This window comes from Buteo buteo, chromosome 6 (genome assembly GCF_964188355.1).
Source record: "Buteo buteo chromosome 6, bButBut1.hap1.1, whole genome shotgun sequence".
NCBI classification, from domain to species: Eukaryota; Metazoa; Chordata; class Aves; order Accipitriformes; family Accipitridae; genus Buteo; species Buteo buteo.
In genome coordinates, this window is record NC_134176.1 from 41431088 (window position 1) to 41457788 (window position 26701).

The 26701-nt window shown below is 39.2% G+C and overlaps 2 protein-coding genes across 8 annotated transcripts in view; one reads left to right on the top strand and one right to left on the bottom strand.

Moving 5' to 3' along the window:
• The window catches only part of ZNF106 (zinc finger protein 106), a 45240-nt gene extending 23098 nt beyond the window's left edge, over positions 1–22142 (top strand). For 2 of the 4 annotated variants that reach the window (XM_075030639.1, XM_075030638.1), the window contains exons 7-22: positions 267–336; positions 1940–2094; positions 2189–2249; positions 2570–2911; positions 7067–7847; positions 8223–8278; positions 8775–8920; positions 9220–9354; positions 10268–10384; positions 11228–11419; positions 12510–12572; positions 13481–13600; positions 14066–14137; positions 15646–15717; positions 16352–16498; positions 17536–22142. In XM_075030639.1, the coding sequence (XP_074886740.1) occupies positions 267–336; positions 1940–2094; positions 2189–2249; positions 2570–2911; positions 7067–7847; positions 8223–8278; positions 8775–8920; positions 9220–9354; positions 10268–10384; positions 11228–11419; positions 12510–12572; positions 13481–13600; positions 14066–14137; positions 15646–15717; positions 16352–16498; positions 17536–17592 (2586 nt within the window). In that variant the 3' untranslated portion in view covers positions 17593–22142. Of the gene's footprint in view, positions 1–266; positions 337–1939; positions 2095–2188; positions 2250–2569; positions 2912–7066; positions 7848–8222; positions 8279–8774; positions 8921–9219; positions 9355–10267; positions 10385–11227; positions 11420–12509; positions 12573–13480; positions 13601–14065; positions 14138–15645; positions 15718–16351; positions 16499–17535 lie in introns of those variants that run through there. The other 2 variants (XM_075030640.1, XR_012650786.1) reach the window with 2 other exon arrangements.
• Positions 22143–23231: 1089 nt separating this feature from the next.
• The window catches only part of CAPN3 (calpain 3), a 30541-nt gene continuing 27071 nt past the window's right edge, over positions 23232–26701 (bottom strand). For all 4 annotated transcript variants that reach the window (XM_075030646.1, XM_075030645.1, XM_075030643.1 and 1 more), the window contains 3 exons: positions 25304–25420; positions 24894–24952; positions 23232–24269 (listed from right to left, as the gene is read on the bottom strand). In XM_075030646.1, the coding sequence (XP_074886747.1) occupies positions 24243–24269; positions 24894–24952; positions 25304–25420 (203 nt within the window). In that variant the 3' untranslated portion in view covers positions 23232–24242. The remainder of the gene's footprint in view (positions 24270–24893; positions 24953–25303; positions 25421–26701) is intronic.

The following is a 26701-nucleotide window of genomic DNA, read 5'->3' on the forward strand; positions in this document are numbered from 1 at the left end:
GAGAAAATTTGACCCAAGTGTGGTCTTAAATATCTGAGCAAGTAGAAGGCTGTCAGCTTATTTAGTATTTCTAGCTGAGATGAAAACATGGCACTCACTTTGCTGCTGTCCCTCTTTTAAGGGCAGAGGGAAGGATGAATGTGCAAAATTAATTGTATGTTCTTCTTCGTGGGTACAGGTAATGGTTGAAAAGACAGTGGATGGTTGACTTTGATTTAGGCAAAATTGCTCTTGTAACTTTTGTTAATAAATGATTTTACTTGCAGGAGGGATCTTCTCCTGAAATTCCTAGTCTAGAAAGAAAGAATAAGAGAAGAAAAATCAAAGGTAAAAAGGGTAAGTGAATATCATACATATGTGCGTCTGGTATAGGGGTTATAAATACCTAGTAGTATTTTGACTTGGCTAAAATGGTGGTAACTTAATGTTACTTTGGTGCTTCTTGGGCTCTTACTGAAGATCACAGGGTGGACTGCTCTCAAGTCTGCAACGCTGAAGAGTCCCATCTTAATTTGTCAGAAGTTACTTCTAAGAGAAGACTTTGTGCCTCCTTTCTGCCTGCAGTTCATGTTCCCAGCTGCACAGATGGGACCATTGCTTTCCCCTGCTCAAGGAAGAGAGATTTGTTGCCTCTTCAGATGGAAGTTCTGAAGGGAGAAGTACCCATCACTCCATTCTAATTCAGCAGTGCAACTTTCCCTTTCTATTTCTGGGTGGTGTCACCAGAAAAACTGTACTTACCATAACTGGGGCTGTGTTCTAGTTTTGACGTCTTGAGCAATACTTTTATTTTTTGACTCCTTCCCTGTCTTTAAGGGAAATGAATGTGTAATGTCTCACTCCTTCTTGCTCCTGACCAAAGAAGACTCTTATTGTGGCATTAGACAGGTCTTTCTCAAACATGCCTAACACATCCGCATCACTGCATATCAAAATGAATCATCTGTGTTTTAGGCAGTGTTTTCTTTGGGAACTAAATCATTGCGTTACCATCTGCAAGCTTTGGGGTCCATAAGATAGCTTTCAAATGTTCCATTTCTCTTTTTTTAATTATTTATTTATATTGAATTTTTTGTAATGCAAGGCAGTTAATATGGATCTTCTCATGGGAACTAATATTTCACTACTTGAAAAGGTGGGGGTGTTTATCAGCCTCTGTCTTCAATGACTAGTGTCTATTATAGAAAGTAATAACACACTCGACTTAATAAAATCTCTCTTTCCCATTACTTTGCTTCAGCAGCATCGTTACTGTAGGAAATCTGCTAAAGGAAGCTATAACCTGAATGAAACTGAGCAGTGCTCAAACTGAAACTTAATTTGCTTGGAGAATCTCTGTAATGCCAGAGGACTTTAGAAAGTAGTATAGGAGGATCTTTTACTGAGTACAGTGCTCAGAGACTCTTTTTCAAGAGACTGAAAACATGAGTCTCACGACCCAAAATCATCCTAGATAGTAAATGATTTTGTATCATTGGATTCTTTTTCTCTTAAGCTGCCTTTCCTTGGCTTCTGGATTAACTGAATAATTTAAATCTTGTTTAGCTTAAATTTGCCTTTGCCTTTTAGATTACATTAATGGAAAGTGTGTATTTGTACTTCATGTACATGTATACTTCAAGAAGAGATCTTTGTGGAGGAAATTGACTTTGTTCAAATACACTAAATCAGTGCTGGCAAAGCTATGATGGAAATAGTTACTAGAGTTGCGGCTGAGATTGTATAAAGAGGAATACTCAACTTTGCTCTTCTTTCATGTAGACATGGCTCTTCCTGTGCATAGATGTTCCTTTTCAGCTTCTTGTATGACTATTGATGCTTGACCTAATTTATGGTTTTTTTACATTCTGAGGTGGTAGTATTTATTGAGATACATTAAAATACATTACACGTGATATTGTCAAGTACAATTATACTCTGTGTTTTGTTTCTTTTTCAGAACGTTCTCAGGTAGACCAGTTGTTGGCTATTTCACTGAGGGAAGAAGAGTTAAGCAAGTCCCTGCATAGTGTGGACAGCAGTCTCCTGCAGGCAAAGGCTGCCCTGCAGGCTGCGTATGTTGAGGTTCAACGGTTCCTTGTATTAAAGCAACAGGTAACAGTGGGCTTTTGAGACTCTCTGAACTAGAAGTTAGCAGCCTGAAAAACTGCCTTAAGTAGGACTGATTTAAACCATAACTGTTTTGTAGATAACCATGGAAATGAGTACACTGAGAAGTCAGAGAATCCAGATCTTGCAGGGGCTACAAGGTACGAGATACCATAAAACTACAACAGTCAAATGCTGACTTTCATATTCTTTGAACTCAGCATCTTTTAAAAATTGCATTTAACTTGAATTCACTCATGTAAAATGTACAATAAAATTGTAGTCTTTCAATATTGAAGTCTTTATTGTTCAAGTGTGATCTGTTGTCTTTGGTAGTGCCATCTAGTGGATTTTTTACAAATTTTTCTCTTCCTTGTCTGTATTTCCCCAAGAAATAAGCTCTTGGGACCACTAAATTTTATTGTAAAATGTTAACATTTTTGTTCTGTTTTTTTTTTTTCCTCTCCTTTTTTACTGTTAGAAACATACGAACCTTCTGAACTCTCAGAGCAACTTTCCTGCAGTGTCTTAAGTGACAGAAGAAATAGCAAATCTCAAATGGCAGCTGACTTAATTCCTGCAGGCTCCTTCCTGCCCCTTTTGGACACTTTGTCATCTTCCGTACCTCCGCTGGGGGCTTCCGTTCATGTAAACATGCCATCACCATTCCAGTCTTCTGGCATCACACCTGCCACTCCTCCTGACTCATCAGTACAAGTTAAACGAGAACCTGTGTCTCCAAAAGGCTCAGAAGAAAATGTGAATTCTGTACTCCAGAGGTCTCCATGTGCTTCCCGAGCAGAAGAGGTGGAGCAGAAGGATGGTATGTGTGGCTTTTCTTTGTTTTGCGAGAACTAGCTTTAAGAAAATAAGGAATATTTTTTTTCCCCAGAAGAATGTAAGTTGGGTCTCAAACCTGCAGCCTGTTGTGCAGGGCTGAACTCCCATTAACTTGTGTAGGACTTTGTCAACTTAATAGTCTTAGAAACTGGGACCTTCTTTACAATACATCCAAAGGGATTCCACATTTTAAAATTGTTAAGCACATGCAAATTGTAGTCATATGCACCTATAGGTTTCTAGTTGTACTTTAAGAATAGAACAAACATGAATTTCAAGGTTACATCCTCTTAGAATAATTTAGTTAACAAAAAAACCCCAAACCTTAAAACCTCCCCTGTAATTTTTGTCTTCTACTCTGCATCATTTAATGGGCATTGGGAGCTGAAAATCTGCCTACAAAGGAATAATGCGTGCCTGAAGATCTTTATAAAAAATTATGACCAACTACATTAGAGTATTCTGTGTTCTTCTTGGGCCCTGCTGGACAAGCACAAAGAGTATGATTTATGATACTAAAAATAACAATCCATCTTCTCCTTATCTCCATCTCTCTAAATCCCACAGGGCTGGAGATGGTCATTCAGAGTTCATGTGATCTTATGTGTGATTTCAGTAGACAATTTACTCTAAGAAGGATGTTAGGCACTGTTCACTCATGTGAGGGAGTGGGACTGAGTAGGGCAGGGCTACCAAAGAAGGTATGTGTTCACTTTTGTCAGGAGGAGAAACCACTGAATTAACTGAACTACTAATGTGAGAGCTACTGCTTCAGAAAAATGAGATCTTAATGGCTACAGCTGAAATTGCTAATTCTTTATTTAGTCAGTTTAAAACCCCTAAAACTCATGTACTGTAGTCTGTGTCAAAGACTTAAATGCCATTGGTACTTTCCACTGCAACTTGCTACTGTGACTGAAGGTACAAACTGAAGATAAAAAGCTCAAACATCCTTTCCTTTCCTAAGAGCCTGTGAAGCCAAGCAGGGTGACTCTAATGACAGTTGTTTGTCTGCTGTAACAATGTCACTGACCCAAACCTTTAACTTGGATAATTTGAGATAATGATTCATAAGTAAGATCCTTGGTACAGGTAAATATAGCCAACGCAATTTTTTTTTTTCTTCAACTGAAGTGGAAAATACGATTGGAAAAATCCATGCTGTACTACTTTTATAAGTGTATTTTTCTTCTCAAGCACAAGGTAAGTGTTGGCTAAATTGAAGCTTAGACTTCTGTAAATACAAGAATTTGAAGGGTTTTTTACCTTTTAGCAGTTTGCTTCAGACATAGAATGCTGTATAAATAGTGTTCTTTGTGGTTTTTTAGTCACCATTGCATTTCCTGTATTCCACTGTGTTACATTACACGCATGTAGTATTGTGAATTTTGCTTCATCTCTTTTTGGAGGATTTGGTAGGGATTATGAAGCTCTGAGGGTGTACATTAAAGTAAACTGGGGGCGGGGGGAGAATCAGCTTTTGTGTTTGTTTGCGTTGTTGAGATTCAGCTTGTAGGAAGCCACTGCCTTTCCTTCGCTTTCCCATTTTTATTGGTGTATGCCGTTCTGTTATGTTTAAACATCAATGAAGAGAGGTGTCATTTTTTTTTTTTAAGGTTAGAATTGGAAAATTCAAAATAAAGATGTAGTGATCACTAGCTGCAGTGGCATGAAGTGTCTTGCTTGCAGAAACTTCAGACTTTATTGATGTCTGTGCAGGCCCAGCAGAAGCTGAAGAAGTTTTTCAGTTTTCTCTCATAAAGATGAATGTTCAATGTATAGCTGTATTTATTACTTAAATAATTACTTTAAAAATGTCTTAATCACATTAGCATATTTGTCAGTTTCCTGCAAACTTATTTTTGACATATTAAAATCAAGAATGTTCTTTTGATGTTTGTTTGTCAAATTAAAGTGGTTTTGGTTTTGATCAACTTCTATATGTGCTACATTTAAAATGAGTTTCTGCCACCAAATGAATTTGGTAATTTGGGGGGAAAATAAGCATTTACTATCAGGTAAATGCTGTAATTTGGGGGAGAGGAATTCTCTCTGGGGGCAGACTGCTTTCTGGGCGTTGAACATCTGGCTTATCAGCTGCCCTAGGAGGTCAGCTCAGCCTTGCCTTGAAGGAGCTGATTGCATTTTGGTTTCCCTAACTACCAGCAATCTCTCCCACCTGTGGAACTGGGGGATTCTGCTTTCTTGCACTGCCATGGTGATTTCCTACTTCCTTTTCTAACACATGCAGTACTCCAAGTGCTGAGAATAACTTTTGGTTTCAGAAATTTAAGTTTAAGTTGCAGGTTACTCTTACTTTCCTGTTTGTTTTGGTTTTAAGTGACCAGATTCCTTCCCTCCCCCTTCCTGCGGGAAATGAGGGATGCACAATGTTAGAGGTGTATTCAGAATTTAAGGGTTTGTGTGCCTTCTTCCCAGTATAATTCAACACAGTAACTGTCTAAGCATTCACTTCTTCTGTATAGAGGGTTTTCTAACAGGTTGCAGCTGTGTATGACAGTTATGGGTCGGGGGGGAAAAACAGCTTTCCATTGATTTACTTTAAATATGATACACCCTAAACTGTCAGCAAGTTCTAGTTTTATCTTGGAACTTCCCATCTGAGGAGGGTGTGGGGTGAGATGTTCACTTATAAGGTGTCTCTAGCTGGATGCGTAATTCCAAAGCATCAAATTTGTACTGTGATGTGTTAAACAGTCCAACAGCTTTGTCTAAGCATTTGAAGCAGGGAAGTGTTTCAAATACTGCCAGCTTCCCATTGGCCTTGAGGGATCCCACCCAATAAATGCAGTGAACTTGAAACATCCTGTTCTGGTTTGTAGTTATTGCAAATGCGACCAGGGAATTTTAGGGTGTGGGAAACACAGCTGTGAGATGCTGCCTGTGCTCTTAGCCTGTCTCAGTGTCGTGGTTTAACCCCAGCCAGCAACTAAGCACCACACAGCTGCTCACTCACTCCCCCCCATCCAGTGGGATGGGGGAGAAAATCAGGAAAAGAAGTAAAACTCCTGGGTTGAGATAAAAACGGTTTAATAGAACAGAAAAGAAGAAACTAATAATGATAATGATAACACTAATAAAATGACAGCAGTAGTAATAAAAGGATTGGAATGTACAAATGATGCGCAGGGCAATTGCTCACCACCCGCCGACTGACGCCCAGCCAGTCCCCGAGCGGCGATTCCCTGCCCCCCCCTTCCCAGTTCCTAAACTAGATGGGACGTCCCATGGTATGGAATACACCGTTGGCCAGTTTGGGTCAGGTGCCCTGGCTGGGCATGAGAAGCCGAAAAATCCTTGACTATAGTCTAAACACTGCTGAGCAACAACTGAAAAAATCAGTGTTATCAACATTCTTCACATACTGAACTCAAAACATAGCACTGCACCAGCTACTAGGAAGACAGTTAACTCTATCCCAGCTGAAACCAGGACACTCAATTGAGAGGTTGGATTCATTTGTTCATATTAGCTTCAAATTAAAATGACAGGGAGAGTATGTTTGCCCCATTGTTTAGTCCACCACAGATGAACTAACAAAGCTTACCCTGATGGCATATAGTGCTCCCATTCCCACGATAGAAGGTACGATGCTGCAGAGTGGGTTGTGCATGACTCATCTACCTTGACTTAGGTCCAAGTAACTTGGTAGAAATAACTAATGCAGATGGGTTAAGCACAAGGTCTTCAAACTGTATCACTGGGCAGCTGAGATGCATTAGGCATGCATTGGTTAATACCAGTCCTATGGCAGTGGTGACAGCTGGTAAGGGAGCACACAGTGAAGGGTGGTAGTATCTTAAGCTGACAATGTAGGATTCACCAAAGGTTGTGTGTCAGAACTTTAAAAGCATATAGTTAGCCAGCAACTTGAATGATGTACCCCATTCCTTTGCTTGTGGGTACACAGATAAACATTTTATGCCCCAGCTATGTTTTTCAAAGGCTGGACAGCTGACTGAAGTAGCAGATCTGCATGTGCACATAGCTTTCAACATGTAGGAATATGTACTTTACATGCAGAATTAAGTATAAACAGAAAAATGCAGGGAAAGCAATTTTGCATAAATATTTATTGCTGTAGAGATTGAATATAACGCTAATCTGTTTTCTTCAGAAGAAACCAACCAGAAAACTTCAGTGTATCCAGTTATCTCTGCAACCATATCCCTATCAGACCTGGCAGCTTGTTTCCAACACACTAATCAAGATGTTCACAAGCCTGCTGTGGACGTGGGAAAGGCTGGACTTCCAGAGAACCCTTCTCCTCATTCGCTGTCTGTTTTCAGCAAGAGAGAAGCAAATGACACAGTGACTGAAAGCTTTTTACTGGATCAGTGTAGCACTTCTCTTCCAAAGCATTCAGTCCTTCTAGAAATACCAATGGACAAAACCCCCACATTGTCGGCAGAACCATCCGAGCAACAGACAGCAACCACTGTAGTCCCAGCAGAAAAAGGGAACAGGAGGAGGAGAAAGTTAAGGAAGAAGAAAACTCTGAGGGCAGCCCATGTGCCAGAGAACAGTGATACAGAACAGGATATAATTGACTCTAAGCCTGTCCGGAAACTCAAGGGTGGGAAGGTTCCTAAAGGAGAAAAAGTTACTACATCCACTCCTCCAAGACATGAGGATGGAGCTACTGCTCAAACAGCAAGAAACAAAGATGAGAATGACAGTGATGCTTCTCTGGAACTAGTGGAAGTTCCAGCACCCCAGTGTGAGGTGGTTGATGTTCGTTCATCAGAGTCGGGAGATGAGAAACCGGACAGTCCCTCAAAGAGGGATTCACACAGCTCCGTGGATCAAGCAGTCCTAGAGGCGTCTTGCTCTGGTTATGATGAAGTGAGCTCTACCAGTGAGATTGGCACAAATTATAGGGATGATGGGAAAAGAAGGTAAGATTATTGTAGATCTCTCAAAAGTAAAAGCATTATACAGTATTCATGAGGCCTCTCTCTTTTCTTTTTTCCTATTCAGAAAGTCTTACAACATCAGTAACTTCTAATTTCATTCAGGAGTGAAATAAGAGGGAAGATGAAAATTGAATTTGCTTTTTTGGTCCAACAAATGAATGTGTCTTGTTACCTGCTAGTTTCTCTAATACAAGAACAAGGCTGCCCTCCATGGGAAGTTTGTTTCTGAGCTTATCTGTCACAGCCTATTTTCTGCTAAGTGCAGAGTTGTATTCTGGAGTATTACTTAAACTAATATTTTGTCTGAAAATGAGCATGCAAAGTCCAGTCTTGGTACTCTTTATTTCTGTATTACAGTGTGGCTGAGACGCAGACTTCCATATCATCACTAAGAGGATCAAAGAACTCATCAGGTATACCTTTTAAGCTTTTCTTCTGATACTTTGGGTATAGTATCTTGCAGGACTTGAGTTAAGTCTTGATCAAACTGCTTCCAGAGGGGAATTTTACCCTGAAGATAAAAACCTGCACTAAAAACTGAAGTGGGAAGTGATGCATACTCACTTATGTCATCTCACTGAATGCTTTGTGCCTTGACCCCTCCACATCCCCCTGCCCTCTCCCACAGAAACACTTCTGCTCCACAGTCTCTGTAGAGCTGTAGGACAAACAATAATACAATCCTTTTGCTATTTTAAAGATCTTTCTGGACTTAATATCATATAAAGGTTTGTCTGGCGTTTTATATTACCTTCTGCCACTTACAAGCTCCAGCTGGGACCCACAATGAAATCTGACTTGAAGGTGCTGAGCCCACTAAATAGTTCTGCTCTTGGGGATGCAAACAACAGTAGTGTGTTTGCTTGAGTGTGTTCCCATAATCAAAGTACATGTGTCTCTGTCCTACAGAAGTGTCTTCGGAGCCAGGTGAGGATGAAGAACCTACAGAGGGAAACTTTGAGGGACACCTGGCTGCAGTGAATGCTATTCAGATTTTTGGGAATTTGTTGTATACCTGCTCAGCAGACAAAACTGTTTGTGCCTACAATCTGGTTGTAAGTAAGGTTGTAGGAATGGTGTTATATTAATTGCAGTCACAAGGTTGCAGTTCTGTTTTTGTAAAGCCTTACTATGTAGTTAAGGAAGCAGCTGCTTTTTCACGTGCCTGATTTTTTTTAATGCTATTCTTTCCTTCAAACCTCTCTTCTCCCCCTCCCCAACAGCTTCTCCCTCTGAAAGGGGTAAGGGGAGATAGATTGCTGCATGTTAGCTGTCCTACCCTACTCTGTCAGGCACAGATCCTGAGGGGCATTATAGGACTTTATGTTGACAGACCCTATGCTTTTCTTTTTAGAGCAGGAAGTGTGTGGCCATCTTTGAAGGACATACTTCAAAAGTGAACTGCCTCCTGGTCACTCAGACAAATGGAAAGAATGCTGCACTCTACACTGGCTCAAGTGACCACACTATCAACTGTTACAATATCAAGGTACTCAAACTCTGTGTTGATTAACATGTACTGCATTTTTATGTGGGTGTTTCTTTGCAAATATAAATGAAAAAAGCCTTTTAAACCTGTATGAGCTGGACGTGAGCCCCACTTCATACCTCATTAGAGTGGAGCAGGGAAAACAAACAAACAAAAAACCAACCCAGCAAACCATTAAGTTATTTACTATCTTAATATTTTGGCTAGCATGTCAGCAGAGTTTTTGCCAAAAGAGCAGGATGGGATCCTGAATGTTGGGAACACCAAAGTGCAGGATGGTTGTCTGGCCACGAACATCATGTTTGTCTTGCTGTATTTCTAATTTCATTGCTTATGGAAGGCACTGCTCTCTTTGTAGAGCAACTATAGAGAGAATAGGTTATCGTTTATTCTGAGGGCAGGTGGAAGAGCAGACTGAGACTTCCTGAAGCTCAACTTTTAAGGATAAATGATAGGAAGGTTTGTCCAACCTGTGGCTTGAAGGACTAGAAAGCAAATATCTGCTTCAGGGGGCAAACTGCCAGAGTTTTTTTACTCTTAAGCTGATGATTCATGGCAATTCTCTGTGGGGGACTTCATGGGGATTCCTCAAACTCAAGCATGTAACAGGGTGTTTTTCATATATATAGTCTGTACTCTGAACTTCTGTATGCATCAGGGGTTGTGACTAAAATAAAGCTTTTAGGGTTATAACTGGTTGCTGAAGTACAGTCAAGTCTCAGAGATGGGATTGAGCTGTTTAAAACCAGGATCAAACTGCCATGTGACACCAGACTTTCAGATGTTTTTCTCCACCAGCTCTGTTAGTTCAAAAAATGCAGCTTGTAGGTGAAAATCCTCATTCACTTTAGGCTTTTTTCCCTGAATTGCTTTCAGTTAATGAAAAGCTTTAAATACTTATTTCTATTGCCAGACCAGAGAGTGCATGGAGCAGTTTAAATTGGAAGATCGAGTGCTCTGTTTACATAGTAGATGGCGGATCCTTTATGCAGGCCTTGCAAATGGCAGTGTGGTTACTTTCAGCATAAAGGTTAGTTTGTTTAAATATTGGCACTTAAAAGCCTGTTGTGATGCTCTTTCTCTCCGCTTTGTGTTTCTTTCCATTCTTTCTTCTTGAGTAGTAAGTGTATTTGTAATTGAAGTATTTTGGTATAAGTGGGCACTGTTGGCCCCTTTTGGTCCTTTATTTTGTCAGTGCACAAAGCTGTCCATCTCCCCTTCCCTCTGGTTACCTCTTAACTGCTGTGTTGTTGTCACGTTTTTCCTTAAGGTTCCACCTGGCCTACCAGTCATGTGTCATGAGAGTTTTCTGACACAGGTGATTATTTGTGAATCCCCCTTTCTTGCCTATCAAAGTAGCGTGAGAGACTTTAATGTGTTGCTGGTTTTGCCTGCTCCATTTGTGGTTATAGACTCATTCACATGTTTTCTGGCAAAGAGGCTTAATTAGCAGTCCCCATGATATTTAAAAGTGAATACAAATCATTATTTAAATAAATTATTTTTCTAATTATTCTCTTCATGGATCCTAGACTAATTTCTCAAATTTATCCTTACAAATTTATCCATTTTTGCATTTTTCTCATAATACTATTTCCTCTCATTGTTCTAACTCAGAAGGAGGATTTACTGGACCTTTGCTAATCGTGAAATATTTTTTAAAAAGACAGAAAATTGAAGCCTAACATAAGGAGTTATATCCTTGATTTGGAAACTTGGTTGTTAAGATGCAGCTCTTACCACTGCTGAAATGGCGTCTTATTAAACTGAAATCAGATGCTATAACAAGTACAACACAAAAAGGACTCAGTGGTCTAGTCAGTGTCATAGCAAAGTTTTAATTCTTAAATACCATTTTTTCCTACCGCAACAGAACAACAAGCAGGTTGATACCTTTGAATGCCATGGCCCTAGAGCGGTGAGCTGTCTAGCCACAGCTCAGGAAGGAGCACGCAAGTTGTTGGTAGTGGGCTCCTATGACTGCACCATCAGTGTGCGAGATGCGCGGAACGGGCTGCTTCTCAGAACCCTGGAAGGTCACAGCAAGACTATACTCTGCATGAAGGCAAGTGTCTCTGAAAATACGTTTTTGAAGAAGAATGCTTAAAATGGTGTGTTTTTTCTTTTCCTTCCTCATCTGATAGTTAGCAGATTGTGGTAGGAAGTAGAGGATTTCTCTATTTTAAATGATAAAAACTGAGTAATTTGGTAGGAAAATTGTCTCTGGCTGGCTGCCATATCTCATGTTCCCAGCAAAACTGTTGGGGTTGTGTTTGTAGGAAGCATGTTTATTTCATGTTGTTAGAAGATTCAGGGAATCTTGAAATGTGAGTTTGCCCACAGAGGGAAAGTTGGTGAGAAGATGCAGATAGTTTTCATGTACCCTGATTGTACAAACCTCAGAGGAAACTGGAAAAAATGTAACTCTGGAGAAGTATTCTTCTTTTTTAATAGAAGAATCACTAACACTTATTTACAGGTTTCTGGCTTCTGAGATTACAACCTGGAACATACGCTTGTCTGACTGCTTTGTTGTGACCACTATCATGTAACAGATGGGGGATGACTTCCATAAATTGTATTTGTCACTTTAGATATTATGGTGCAGTGGCATAGCCTTTTTTGTCCTGTGGACTATCCTAGTCCTGCTTGCATAGCAGCATACTGTGGTCCCTTCTTGATCCATGATGCATCTGTTAAGCTTCCTTTCTAGATTAGTACTTGTCAGGAGCACCATCTTACATGACCAGAATGTAAGTACACAGCACAGCCAATATTTCCAGGAAACAATGGGCTTTACTGTGCACGTGCAGAGCAGCATTCTACATTCAGTTTGTTTGGTCCCTGATCTGCTGCTGAGCTGTCCCTGAGAATAGTCCATAGGTAGGATGAGTTAGCCTAGTGGGCTGCAAGTTAACTGCTTCTAATATCAATTGTGAAGTGTCAAAAGTCATCATTAGGATAGCATCATACGTTTTCTAGCTCTTATGTAAAGAAGTCAGTGCATGCTTTTTTTTTTTTCCATAGTCTGTTGATTTTAACTGTCAAATTTAGGAAATACTGCAGTACAACTTTAAACTGAACAGTGTCTTAATGTTTTGCTTGTCCATTTCCATATCTGTTACAAAAATAAAACTTTTTTTTTTTTTGGTAAGGTTGTGAATGATCTGGTGTTCAGTGGCTCCAGTGATCAGTCTGTCCATGCCCACAACATTCATGTGAGTCTCATGAAGTTGGAATGACTTTTGCTATTAAGGCAGTGAATTTCTGTGCTATAAAGTCAGTATTTCCAGAATTTTTGACTGACTGGTGGGGCAAATTGCGTCCAGAAAAAGAAGTCATATGATTTTGTTAATGTGACTATGTACTATAGCTAACTAAGGAGACATGCAGAGGATACATAAACTTGCTGACTCTTGTAATATCATATGCAATACCTTTTTGTCTGGGGATCTTGCTTTTGCAAATATTACTACAAACATGCTGATAATGTGGAAAGGGTTCAGAGCAAAGCAATGTGAGAGATTCTGGTGGGGGAAGAGTTTCTTTATTACAGGCAAACTTGAGGAATGCAGTGTTCCAAGCTAGCTGGTTCAAAGGCTGTTAAACTGTTGTGAATGCTTTGTCTCTAGCCTGCCATTGTGTTCTTTTTTTACACCATCTTTCCTCTGTGCTAGCAGAAGCATTCATGTAGCTATGCGATAAGTTAGATTAAGAAACTAATCAGAGGTAAATTTTAATTGACAAAAAAATCGTGTATTTCTGTGTATTTAGCTAAATTTGCCCACTGATCCTTTTGGCTACATAAATACTGCTGGTACTAATAGCATAGTACTAGTTGCAGGATAGGTGGGAACATGTAACTAATGAGAAGTAGATGTTTTCCATAGTGGCATGCATTTCTGTTGTGCTGGAGTGGCTCTGTGTTAACATTGGCAAAGAAACGGATAAGTAGTATTTGATCACAGTCTAGAAGTGCCTTCACAGGAAAAGCAAGTCTGATAAAGGGTGTTTCCATTTTTTGACTAGTAAGCGTTGAAGCTAGCTACCCTATCAAGGTTAGGTAAAACTGTTTTGTTTTATTAAAAACCCAAACATCTATTTGCCTTTCTTTTTATTGATGCAGACTGGAGAGCTGGTACGGATCTATAAAGGCCATAACCATGCAGTAACAGTTGTGAACATTCTTGGGAAAGTGATGGTGACAGCATGTCTGGATAAATTTGTTCGTGTTTATGAGCTACAGGTAAGAAAATAGATGGTCACTAATGACATTTACCTAATATCGGTTAATTAATTATTTTGAAGTCAAATAGAAGTCATCTTTGTGCTTACTGGTCTCTCCCCATCCATCTCTTTCCTGTCACTCAGAATATATAGTTGTCTCACCAGCTAAAATACATGGGTTTTAAAGAATATAACCTAAACCACTCTTTTAGAACCTGGGTTATCCTAAGACAGTGATGGCTCAGAAAAGTGGGGAAATGTTAGTTTTGTCTGCTGAAAGACCAAGTGCTTAGTTGGACGAAAAGACTCACAGAAGTCACGTGAGGAGAAGTGAGCTTTCATGGTGGCTATGAAGTTTGGAGTCCACCAGAGGAGTTTAGTTGCTACACAGCAAACTGCTCTTGGAAGCATTGTCATTTGCATGTCTGTGAAAAATGGCTATTAACTGTCATGCTATTAAATGTCTGTTTCTGTTTCTTTCAAGTCGCATGACCGCTTGCAAGTCTATGGAGGCCACACAGATATGATCATGTGCATGACCATCCACAAGAGCATGGTAACTTCCTTCTTTTCGCTGGTCTTAAAGAGAAGGTTGTAATTTCCACAAGCATATACTAGACAGTTTAATTTTTTCAGATAATGAAATCGACCTGCTGTCTGACTAAGAAGAACTTAGAAATGTCAGTCAAAAAATCACATTGCTGTCACAGCTTTGTATTTATGTAATATTATTGTTTGAGGAAAAATTACCTTCTAGCTTACTGTAGTCTTAAAACAGTAGTTTTGTTTACAGTGATGATTGCAATGAAGAGTCTAGAAATAGTAAAATATTTCCTCTTTTCAAGCATCAATCCTGTTTGACTTTTGCTCAAGAGAGTCACAGATGCTAGAGAAAAACTTCACCCATAGTCAAACCCCTAGTAACCTTTGATAGAACCTAAACAAAGGTATACAATTGATTTAGGTGCACAGATTTCTTCATGCATCTGCCCTGCACAATAGGTTTTAGAAGCACTTCTGGATAAATAACTTGCTTAAAATAGTCATTGAAAGCAGTTATTTGCCTGCATGTGTAGGAATTTGTTTGCAAACTTTATTTCAGATTGTAAAATAAGAGGTATAGTAATGATCTATAATAACAGAAGAATCAAGTGTAATAGAACGGATCTCCTACTAGTGGGAATATATACTGCCCAAGCTTCACCACTCATGTGAGTGAGATGGAGGGCTAAGTGCATTCAGGCTTTGTGCTTACAGTCTGAGGCTTGAACTGTCCCCCAGCAATAGTCTGTTTTGGGCATTCTCAAATGAAAGTTTTCAGATGAGAAGCTTAGTGACGATTGAAAGATTATGATTTTCTGTAGTAGTCTTAGTAGTAAAGTATAGTCTCTTACACACAGCATATTGGTTCTTATATGCTAGTGATGAATTTTCAAGAGACAAAAAGACTTGAACAAAAATAACAAATGAAATCTTCATCTTGCAGAGTTTTCTGTATTATGTGAGGACTTTTTTTAATGATGAATATCCTTTATGGGATTATGAGCGTCTGACATTTTCTTTCTAGAGGACAATTTTGTGTGGACCATTTGCCAAAAAAAGGGGTTTTTTAAGATGTCATTTTGCCTACCTTTTCAGGATCTGCATCAGTCTTCTCTTTCTGAAATTCTGGTGTTCTTCCTCATCCTTCCTCTCCATCCCTTTCTGATATACATATAACTGGTTAAGTCCTGGAAATATGTTCAACTTGACATTTACACCTAACTTTTTTCACTTCAGTGGATAGTAATGTATTTTAAAGTTTTCTGAACTTTTAAATGCTTGACACTATCAATGATAGAAGTTATGGACACATGTCTTATTTGTTAGTAGGTTTTTGTAAACTATGAATGCAAATCTTAAAAGAATTAGGTTGGACCCATTTTTTAAATTTAGACGCCTTGCATGTTGATATTTTATTGTTTTTCACCTAATACATTCTACATGAAGCCTCCTTCAAAATTTGACTACTTTCTCTTTTTGTATTATTTCCAGCTTGCTTATCCATAAATGTTTCTTTTACAGATCTACACTGGATGCTATGATGGCAGTGTCAGAGCTGTGAGGCTTAATCTGATGCAGAATTATCGTTGCTGGGTAATGAGCAAAATGTTTTTAGCCTTCTTTGTTACAGTTTTAGACTAATTTTCTAGGGGTGGTTGCTACTTAGTCTTGGATATCTTGACCTTTAATTTATTATAATTCAATAATATTTTTTAAATGTATATGTACATTTTAAATGTAAGTATATATTACTAGTTCAGTTTTTCATGGTCTTTAGTATATGTGTATTCTTTGGGGCAAGTTGATAGTAGCATCTTAAATTCTTTTTTTTCCTGGCAATTTCTAGATAGTGACATGTAACTGTTTAAAACCAAAAACTTCAGCTGAGTGACATAGAAAAACTAATTTACTCTGCTAAGTAAATTTAATTAAATTCCCAATGACTCCATCTCAGGCGAGCTTAAATCTCCTAAAGGCTTAGTTCCTTTCTTCCTCCTGCCGTTCTCGCTGATGGTCCGGGCTTGGCTAGAGGCAGGAAGAATCTCTGTAAAGCTGTAATTAAAGTAATAGAGACCATTGAGGATGGAAATGAAATAAGAAGATTAAAAAGTTACAGGAGGTGACATGTGTGTGAACAGTCTTCATAGAATATTGTGAAGTTGCAAGAAGAAAAGCATTAGCTAAAATTCTTTTTCCCTGGCTTATTCTGGCATGTTTTTTCTACCAGTGGCATGGATGCTCACTGATCTTTGGAGTTGTGGACCATCTGAAACAACATTTGCTAACTGACCACACCAACCCAAATTTTCAGACCCTAAAATGTCGTTGGAAGAACTGTGATGCTTTCTTTACTTCCAGGAAAGGTTCCAAGCAGGTATGTGTTTGAACTAACGTGGTTGTATTTGGTAGTATAAAGTACTTTATATCACCACAATTGGGGGACTTGATCCTATTTCTCATGAAAAGGGTTAAATTCTTCTAGTCTTTACAGACTTAACTGCATACTGTAAGAGTCATACAAGGCTAATAGGGTTCAGTTCAACCTGTGACAGATGAGGAGTGCAGTTAAGTATGATAACTTGAGATATGGTCAATTTAAAACAGTTTGATCCTAAAATATTACATGGAAATGATAAAATTATTGAAATATTAGAAGAAATTCTGATAACTATACTCAAGATGTTAATAAGTTTTTGTAGGAAAAATATATTTTTAAGGTGAACAAACATCAGTCTTGAAACAGGTTTTTTATCCTCTTAATTTTTATCCATCACTACCCCCCTTCATTGTTGTGGATGCTGCTGCTGTTTATTTTTCACATGGGATTGGTTTTGCTAACAATCTTTAAATAAGTAGTGCATAAATTTCTGAGTAAATGTTAGCACAGATGGGAAAAAAAAATGAAGATGTAAGAGTTGGATTAAGTGATGTGGAAGGTGTTGGGGGGTGGGTGGAAGGAGGGTTGTTACCTATAGGCTGATTGGTAAAAGTCCGCATTTTACTCCTTGGCAATATAAACTACATTTCTGTTGAATCGTTGTCAAAATATGCAATGGAAGGAGTTTCTTTGAGAACTACGAAGCAGAAGTAGAATCCTTTAATTTCTCTTTAAGCACTGGCTTTGGATATGTTTATTTGATATGCTTTTCTAGTCAGAAAGGAAGCTGGGTTTTATTTGCCTTGAATCATGTGGTGTGTGAGATACTTTAATATACGTGATTTAATAGCTTGGCATCAATTTTTTTTTTTTTTAGAAGCTTTAAGCTAATAAATGTATATTATCCAGAATGTTACTTTCACTGAGGCTTCAAGACTCTCTTTTAAAGTTTTTTGTGGGTTTTTTTGTGTGTTGGTTTTTGGTTTTTTTTTAATTATTATTATTTTTAACCGACTTCTCTGGTTCTTTTCTAGGATGCTGTAGGACACATTGAAAGACATGCTGAGGATGACAGCAGGATTGACTCATGAAGCTTTTCACCTCCCACATTGGGAAGTAATTTTATATGTCAGAATTATTCCAAATAACATCAATTTCTTACTCCAGTCTTTCCTTTTTTCTTTTCCCACTTGGAATGCAAAAATGGAGTCGGGCTGAAATGCCTTGCTACAGAGACTGCAGGTTGTGTTGCACTCTGTAGAAATAAGGCTGGTCAATTAAGACTTGGCCCAAATGGAAGATTCTTGCAAGTTTTTAATTCATTGACAGATAAGAATATTCCCTCCTCTCGTCTGACTTGATTTTTTTGTTGTTGTTTGTTTTTTCTGTTTGTTTTTTTTGTTGTGGGGTTTGTTTTGTGTTTGTTTTTTTTAAGAAGCATAGTCTTTGGGAAGTCCAGAGGGGTGTTGAGAACTTAGATTACAATAGGTGCTGGTGTTTGCAAACTCAGCTTGAAGCCTGTGAAGTGTCTAAGACTTGTCTGGGTTTATGTTGTATCCAATTTTTTTAGCTGATTTTAATAAAATTCTGCAAACCAGAGTATCACAAATTCTAACGGTGTAACCTGAATATCCAGTGTACATTTTTACTTTCTTCATAAATGGAAAAGGTATTTTATGGAGAACTGGAATAAATAATTTTTTTTTATGTTAATTGTAACTTATTTTTTATCGTTGTGTAAAAATTGCTGTAACTGGCACAATATATACAGTAACAGACTGCCCTAAACACTGTACCTCCTGAGGTATTTTGTTTATTTGGAGGAAAGCAGTTATTTCTTAAGAGGTATGCCAGTAGCAGCAAAACAGCCAGAACAGTAGCTCCACTCATGTGCTTTGCAATCTTAGTTTTTTTAAATATAGGTCCTGATGTACAGGAAATAAGTAAGTGGTGTCGGCTTTTGTTTTAGTTGAATACCAGCATAACCACTGCTGTCTTGATACAACACCATAGTTGGATTCCTGATTTTATTTGGAATCTTAGTGACTGAGTTTTGCAGTCCCATATCTTCATGGCATAGCAAACTAAGAGAAATGCAAAGGCACTGCCTGTCTAAGTTCATCCACTTAGGTCATGTTTTGTTTCTGTTGTGAAGGGGCTTAATTGGCTTGGGCTATATCAAGTTGACAAAAACTCAACTGGAAAGAATGGAGCAGGATTTTAGAGGATTTTAAAGTCTAAAGTTCTCAAGCAGAAGCTGAGGATAAAAAATGCATATCGCATGTGAAAGTCTTGTTTCTACTAATGCACAGAAGGTACCACAGAGGAGCCAGTGCAGAGGAGAAGACTGTTTGTACTTCTCAGGATTCCTCTGCAGGTGTCCCTTGGGGTGGAAAACTTTACCCATTGAGTTCAGTGAAATGTACTTCTTGCCTTTTGCGATCCTCTCTCCCATAATGACACTAATTTAGCAAAGAGCTTCCTTAAACAATGAGGCTAATCTAGCAAGGAGCTTTTTGTTCACTTTTGCCTAACTTGCTGGTCAGGATAAAAAAAGCAGAGGTTTCCTTAAATTGTAACAGAAGGTAAAGACAGCCCAGTGTCAAAACTGAGCCGCTTATAAATGAACCCAGCGCTTTTCAAACAAATTGACTGTACTATTTTTACTGGGCATCTCTTTCACCACTACTTTGAGGCTTGGTATGCCAACCATAGACCAAATAAGTTTTATAGCCTCGTTCTTTGACTATAAAGAAGCCTTTTTAGGCCAAGAAAGTGACTGAGGAAAGCCCATGGATGTTCCACTGCCATCAAATCAGGGAACTTTAGGGCCTTCTCTGAAGCACACTATTTTTGTATTGTCTTAGCGTACAAGCATAATTTCTCTGTAATTGCTTGACGTTGATGATTTTTTTGTGAGAGACAGGAGTAACATAGCAATGAGATGCAGTAGCATCCTACTTCAGACATGGGAATCTCTGAGGTTCTAGTGCTTTTGTGGTGATTTGTTTGGGGTTTTTTATTAAGCTGTTAGTGGACAGGAAAAAACCCAATATGTGGCTCGGACCCCAGGCTATTTTTGAGGGTGTTTTGGGTTTTGTGGTGTGTGTTTGTGGTTTTTATTTGGGGTTTTTGTTTGGGTTGTTTTTTTTTAAAAAAAATTTCTTTCTGTGGTCTGTGGATGAAGCAATTCAAGAGAGAATCAAGTTCAGGGAAATCTCTGAGCAGTGTAAATGTTTTCTGATGCAGGCTGTATTGCTCTAAAGTCTCCAAGAGTACTTGGTTTTTTCATGACCTAAAAGCAGAAGGCTGCATAATACTTAAACCATTTCCAAAATTACTGACATTCAAGAGTTCTTCTGGGTTTTTTTTGAACCACAATGAGGGAGCATGTAAAAGTGTGGCATAAACAATGTGAACATCTCAAGCTGTCCTCCTTCACAGACTGTGCTTGAAGTGAAGGTGTGGAAGTGTGTCCTGAGGGCAAGCATGTGGAGTGATTGTAGCATTCTGAAAAATGGTGTTTGAGAGTAGATTTTGTTAGTTCTTCTTTGTGATTCTTCACGTTCTTTCAGCTGTTTTCAGGAACGTGTAAAGATCTTTCTCACTAGGTGTTGCAACAAACACAGTTATTACACTTTATTTGCATTCCTGAGTGCTTGTTGGGTTTAGCTTTTCTAGTTGGTGGAAGCAGACTTCCTTTTCTTGTACTCCATGATATTTCCTTATCTGTCCTTGAAAACAGTCCTCCCGAAAAGTCTGGACTTCTGAAATCCAGCTTTAGCAGTGGTGTCTTTTGCCACTTTGTAGGTCACTGCAGATATTGTAAGAATCTTAAAATGGATAAGAGGCAGGAAAATAGCAAAGCTGCATGAGTGTTTATAAAATTTTGCTTCACAAATTAAAAAACATTTTAAAAATTGCTCAGGGGCTCAGACAAAAATGCTGTGCTGCTTTGTCTGAGGATATCTTAAAAGGATTTGCTATGAAGTTGTGCAACTGTGGAAATCCCCAGGCTTCTCTGGAGTTTTGTGGGGAGGTATCCTATTTGTTCAGCTGGAATTCGGTGCAGCTTTCACTATTGGCCGTTCACTGCTTCCAGAGGCAATTGCAGAAGAGAGATGCCAAATTTATGTATTGGCTTGGTAGCTATTAATGAGATCCTCTCTGGTCTTGCAACTTAGGGTTTTGATTCCTGATATACCTCCAGTTGAAGAGAGTAATAACTTTGGGAAGGTAGACCGTTTGTGAAATTTAATGGAGTAATATTTGCGTGAAAAGCGGTACTGCACATCTGAAGCTTGTTTCAGGACTATTTTTGTTTTCAGTTTGTTTTTTATGCAAGTAAAGTTGTGGGTGGAAGAGTGAGTAGAGTAAGGGTTTATTTTCTGGTTAGCTGTGTTTATTTTATTAGTCAAATGTTAAATAACAAGCTCTGGACTTGCTATGTGGCTGACTACATACGGCAGGCCCTTTGGGGGGCAAGCTGCCATTTTCCTCTTAGCAGGACTGATATTGCGCCTGTTAAGCTGTGAGCCTCCCCAGCAGACAGAAAGTGCTGAGAGGCATTGTACGCTTTAATGATATAAAGAATGGGCCAGGTGCTACTGAAACCAGTTATATCATCCTCTTCAAAGGCGTGAGAACTTGTTGTGCCATAGGCATACCAAGCCCTGCCCGAGCTCCAAAAGGAGTAGCATAAAATGATCACTTAAAGTTCATGTGCTGCAAAGCTTAACCTTCCCCAACCCCAATAGCCTCACATGTATTGAATTGTAAGACAATGCTAGGATTGGTCTATAGTCATTGCTCCTTTCTTCTCCAAATCACAGGGTAAAAAACCAGCTAACTGGCAGTGCGAAATACTCTATGGCCTAATACTGCTGCTTCTGTATGTGTAAGGGGCTGGACAGAAAAATGCTGTATCCATTGGTACAAAGATGCATTAAATATCTCAGCTTCTGCTTGCCTTCTGTCACTTACATGTGGATTGCAGACTTTAAACATGTTATCAGCACATGAGCTGACTTCTGCAAAATAGCAGGAGTTTGGCCATGCGGTGTGTTTGAAGTAGTGCAGTTCTTAATGCATATTTTCACACTGTACAATAATGCTGGATCAAGGTAAACAATAACTGAAAACTCGCAATAAACTGCAGGTTCCCAGAAACAAAAATGTGGTGTTCAGAAAATATTTTTCCCTTCTTTTGTATTAAAACACAGGTACAGATGAACCTTGGTTTTCAGGCTTGTGTGGTACTACCATTCAAACAGTCTAAGTTGTCCAGAGTTGCAGAATACGTAAGGAAGGATAAGGAAACGGTTACAGCTGCTGTTTGTAAAATATTTAATTGTGAAAGAGCAAACTGTGTAGATATATATTCCGTTTTATGCACCTGCCAGCTTCTCAAATTTCATTTTGCTGTTAAGTGTTAAACAGTCTTTTTGAAGAATGGAAGTGGAATAAAACAACATGACTGAATATTTAATAATTTAAGCTGTGTAGAACATGTGCACAGATTGACCATGGTTTTCTTCTCTCAATTTGGTACAAAGCTGTGAGCATAATAATGAAACTTTACACAGCAATAGAAGAAAAAAAGGAAGAGGAAAAAGAAAAATAAAAGTTCTTTATATTGTTATGGTTTGTCAGTCTGATTCTTCTTTGTATTGAATAGAATGATTCTTTTACAGGATTCAGTAGAACTTGACTTTGTCCTGGATTTTTCACTTTTTTTAAGAAGGCTGGGAAAAATCAGACAGGCCACTTTGAAGCTCCAGCACTGACAGGAATGTTGCAAGTTTTTGCTTCCAGTGTGCAGGAATCTCGGACCTAGTCATTTGGCAGGGAAAATGGAAAGCGTCCACCCAGCTGGTGCCTCCAAGACGACGTACTGACTCCCTTGCTTCATGGCCCGTTGCAAAGGGAAGTTGGTAGTTCACTGACCAGGACTTTAAGGAGCAGTTTTGAGTTGCCAGTCAAAAATCTTCATTTTGATCTGTTGACTGATAGGTTTTGTTTTTCTCTTGACATCCCAACTGAGACCATCTCTGCCATATTTTTTGTATGGAAAATAATAGCTTAGTGGGTGTAACGCATGGCTGGAGCCCAGGGCTCCTAGTGTTCCAGTCATCTTAAAAATGTGGCCTGAGTTAAAATAAAAGTTGAATATAAAGGAGAATAACTTTATAGGTTTTTCTTCCTCTTTCAGAGTAATTTACAGTGCAAGACAACATTAAGAACTTTATAGTCAAAAGGTTTTCTATTTCTTAGTGACCTTTCAGTTAAATGTACTACTTAACAGAATAACTTTGAGTGAGTGCTATGATTTGGTTTTACAATTTTGCTTTACAACAGTGGATTGCTTTGTTACTCTTCACCACTAGAGAGTGAAGTAGAAGGTTCTCCTCACAAAGTCTGGTCTCTTCACACCTTTTTTTGTATTTTTTTTTCTTTCCATTTTTATATTGATTGATGATTGACCAGTTCTCAAAGCCTGTCATCTTTAAACCTGGTAATGATGGAACCTCTCAAGCTTAAGTGGGCTTTTTTTTTTTTTTTTTTAATGCCTTCAAGGAGCAAACGGGCAACTGTTTGAGAGATTAAGTTGATTTCACACTTGCCATAAAACTCGAAAAGCTGCTGTTTATTCAGGAGAATGGTGGAAGAGTGCTCAATGTTTCATCCTCCTCTGTTCTTTCAAAATAAAAACAAAAAACAACCCTTAAGCTTAGGCCAAAATCCAGTTGGTTTTATTTTCGGTTCAATTAAACTAATTGTACTTGCACATTCAAATAATATTCCTAACGTGATCATGCTAACATAGTGTCTGATTCTGCTACAAGTCACCTCTTACAATAAAAAAATACACAATACTGTCAGGAAATAGGACCCTGAGGTGTGTGTGTGTGTTTGGTGGTGGGGAAAGTGTGTGTAGATACATAAATTTGTATGTATAAGAGGTTTTCTGTCTCAAATGGGAAGCAACTTTCTCAATGCTACAGAGAATGCAGTTACAATAAAAAACATTTAAAATGTCCAATCTGTAATTAAGATGCAATGGGGGTACCCAAATTGAGAGCAACTTGCACAGTTCTGATACTTTTGCTGAGGCACTAGACCAAGCTGTACCTAGGGGTTGCAGTCTGTTGTGCCTTACTTCCACGGTTCTGGCGTAGCAGGGAACCACCTCCACAGCCACATCTAGGACAACGTGACTGAGATGTGTAATAGTGATGTGATCTAGCATAATCTCATATGAAACATTCAGTCACCATTGTGAAGAGGCTGAAATTATAGTATCAAAAGCAGGACAAAGAGTTAATGACTAGTTACAGGGGGTAGTAAACACCTGTGACTTTCACAGTTCAGATGCAGTCCCAGTTTTGCCTGACTTGAGGGAAGACTTTTCCAGTTGTCAGCATAAGCAGAACAACGATGCATGCTCCGTGTATTTACCATGCAGAAAAAGCTTAATTCAGTCATCAATAAATTAGTCCTTGTTGCCCAAAGGAAAATGTCAGAAAGTTATAAAAGTAGTTACAGAATATGCGCACTGGTCTGCCTACTGGGGTATGGTTGTCTCTTTTTCCAAAGGCTTCTTCCCATGCGCTGTTTCCCTCGGCAAGCAAAACATGTAATTAGGAAGTGGTCTTGTTTGCACTTCGGGATGAATGGAGCTAGTTACGCAGAACAGAAGTCTTGAGTGTGTTCTCGATGAAGGTGGCCGCTGGCTCTGGTCTTACGCATACATCGTGAGCTGCAGCCACTGAAAGAAGAGTTAAAATTAAAGGCTGGAAGACTTGTTGGCATCCTCCAACAAATCATATTGAGACACCACCCTCTCTAGTGGGAAGGCAGCTGCTTGCTGATGCTTACTATGAAGCACAGTGGCAGTGGGGAATTTTGTCTTTGGCTTCTGCTCCTATTCCTCGCAAAAAGTGAAGAGTTTTTTTTATGATCTCCTTAGCAGAAGACATGCTTTTAAGTTGAAACTTCCTAAGTCATCTTAATAAGATTTTCAAAAGGTAAAGAACTATGTTAAACCCCATTAACATATAATGCCCTATCAGTATGTTTCATTTAAATGGCCTTATAAAAAAAAAAAAGTCAAAAGTTTTTTGAAGCACTCTAAAGATGATCTGAAGAGTCCGCAGCTGTGCCCTTCAGCACCAACTGGAGTCTTACAGAGCAGCTGTTGCTGGCGGATCATGGATGTTTTCCGTGTAAAATTGGTAGCAAAATTTTTAGGAGCTTTTGTGGCCTCTTACCAATTGGATGACAATTTCAGACCAACTCTTATAGGTCCCCTTGAGAACATGTGCAATGAATAATATGATTAAAATTTAGTATTGTGACCTTGTGTTAGAAATACTGGCGTAAAGCAGTTTACCTCCAGGACATTGAGCTTAATGATGCCGTCTCCGTCTTTATCAAAGGCGTGGAATGCCCCTAAAGCAAGGAAACAAAAATATATGGAGTAGGTTAAATTACTGTTTGTGTAAAGACGAACCCAGATAGCAAACTAAATTGTGCTCCAGTTGCGTTACGCAAACTTGTGCAGGTATTTACTTACGTGCTCAGCAAGTATTTCTGCTGTGTTTTTCCTTAGCTAGAAGAAATGCAGTGGTTTCTTTTGTGTTTGTATGAGACGGCTGTCATATTTTAGATTCCCTGAGCACATATCTTTAATTATTAATACTATATATAGGCAGCAGCGCTTTAAGCAAACTTTGAGTACGACAGTGTGTTTTGGGGGCGAGGGGGGCGAGGCAGCGCAGTAAAACTGGGGCAGCCACTCACTGAACATGGCGTCCAGGCGGACGAAGCAGCAGATGAAGCTGTCAAAGTCGATGTTCATGTTCTTGTCGGCGTAGCGCATGGTGATGATGTCGTAGAGCTGGTTGTTCAGCCGAAACCCTGCGGAGGACCAGAAACGGGGCCCAGCTGGGGCTCAGGGTGGAGGCTACTGCTGCAGCCGATAAATAAAACGAAGGGAAGCTATAAGGAGCTTCCCTCTGTCCAGCTGCTTTCTTAAAACAGGAGTAACGTTTTGAAATTACGATTTGGGAGGGCCAAGAGCAAGCGAGTCGCCTCACGCTGTAAGTGTGAAGAGGGGAGGTCTACACCAAAGAGTCTGCGGCCTAGCTGAGCCTGGTAAGAGCAAAGCGACGAAAACCGGGCGACAGAAACGTAGGAGGAAGTTGCAATGAAAACAACACAGGTACACGGTGGCCAAAAAATAGATAAGGAGGTAACTCCTGAGCGTGGCGTTACCGACCTGTGGCAGCGGCTGCTGCAGCGTGCGACTGCACTTCGTAAAGGGTCTGCCGAGATTTGGGTACTGCTGGTTGTTGGCTAAATGCAAGGTCGTGCACAGCTTACGTGCTGTACGACTGAGAAATTTTTATTGCAAAATGTGTTCTTAGCTCTAAAGTCAGGGCAGGAGGTATTTAATTTTTTTTTTTTTTTTACATTGACAACTTTCCTGGCGGGAATGGAAACTTGGAAAATAAAAATGACCTGTATTTCTACTGCAGCAGGAGTCCAAATCCAGGTGTAGTTTTGCCCTTAGCAAAGGATCGAATCACTGATCTTTTGTAAAGTACAACATAGCCATCTGTTTCTGTTCCTCGATGAACTGATAACTGATGTGCCAAAATACTACTGAAGATGAAGTGTCACTGAAATCGTCCCATCTACATTTATAGTGATACTACAGATTTTCTGATTAAAGAAGTCATCTTGCTCCGTTACAGAGCTGGTAAAGACATTTGCTAGGGGAGGCCTGCTGTCCAGGGGAAGAAGCACACCAGTGTGTTTGAGACAAGAAGCAAGAAAAGTCAGAAGCCTCTCTTTGCAGGACGAATTTCATTAACTGCAAGTTTTGCAGAAATACTTTATTCTCACTGCGCAGGTAGAAGAGGAGACTGAGCCCCCAATGGCTTAGTGCCTAAGAAACATGAGCAGGACTCAAGAAATGTCCGTCCAGTTGCCTCTGATGCAAACTTGGACATTGACCTGCTCAGTGCCTGTACGCTTGGGTTGAAGTTTTTCCACTGTTCTTTGTTTGTTACTTACACAAACATAAAGAATCCGCAGCTTAAATGAGAGCAAATGTCTTCAGCACTCCCTGGTCCCCCTGAACAACTGGACCCCAAGTGGGAGATCCTTAAGACAGCAGAGCGTCATTTATCATAA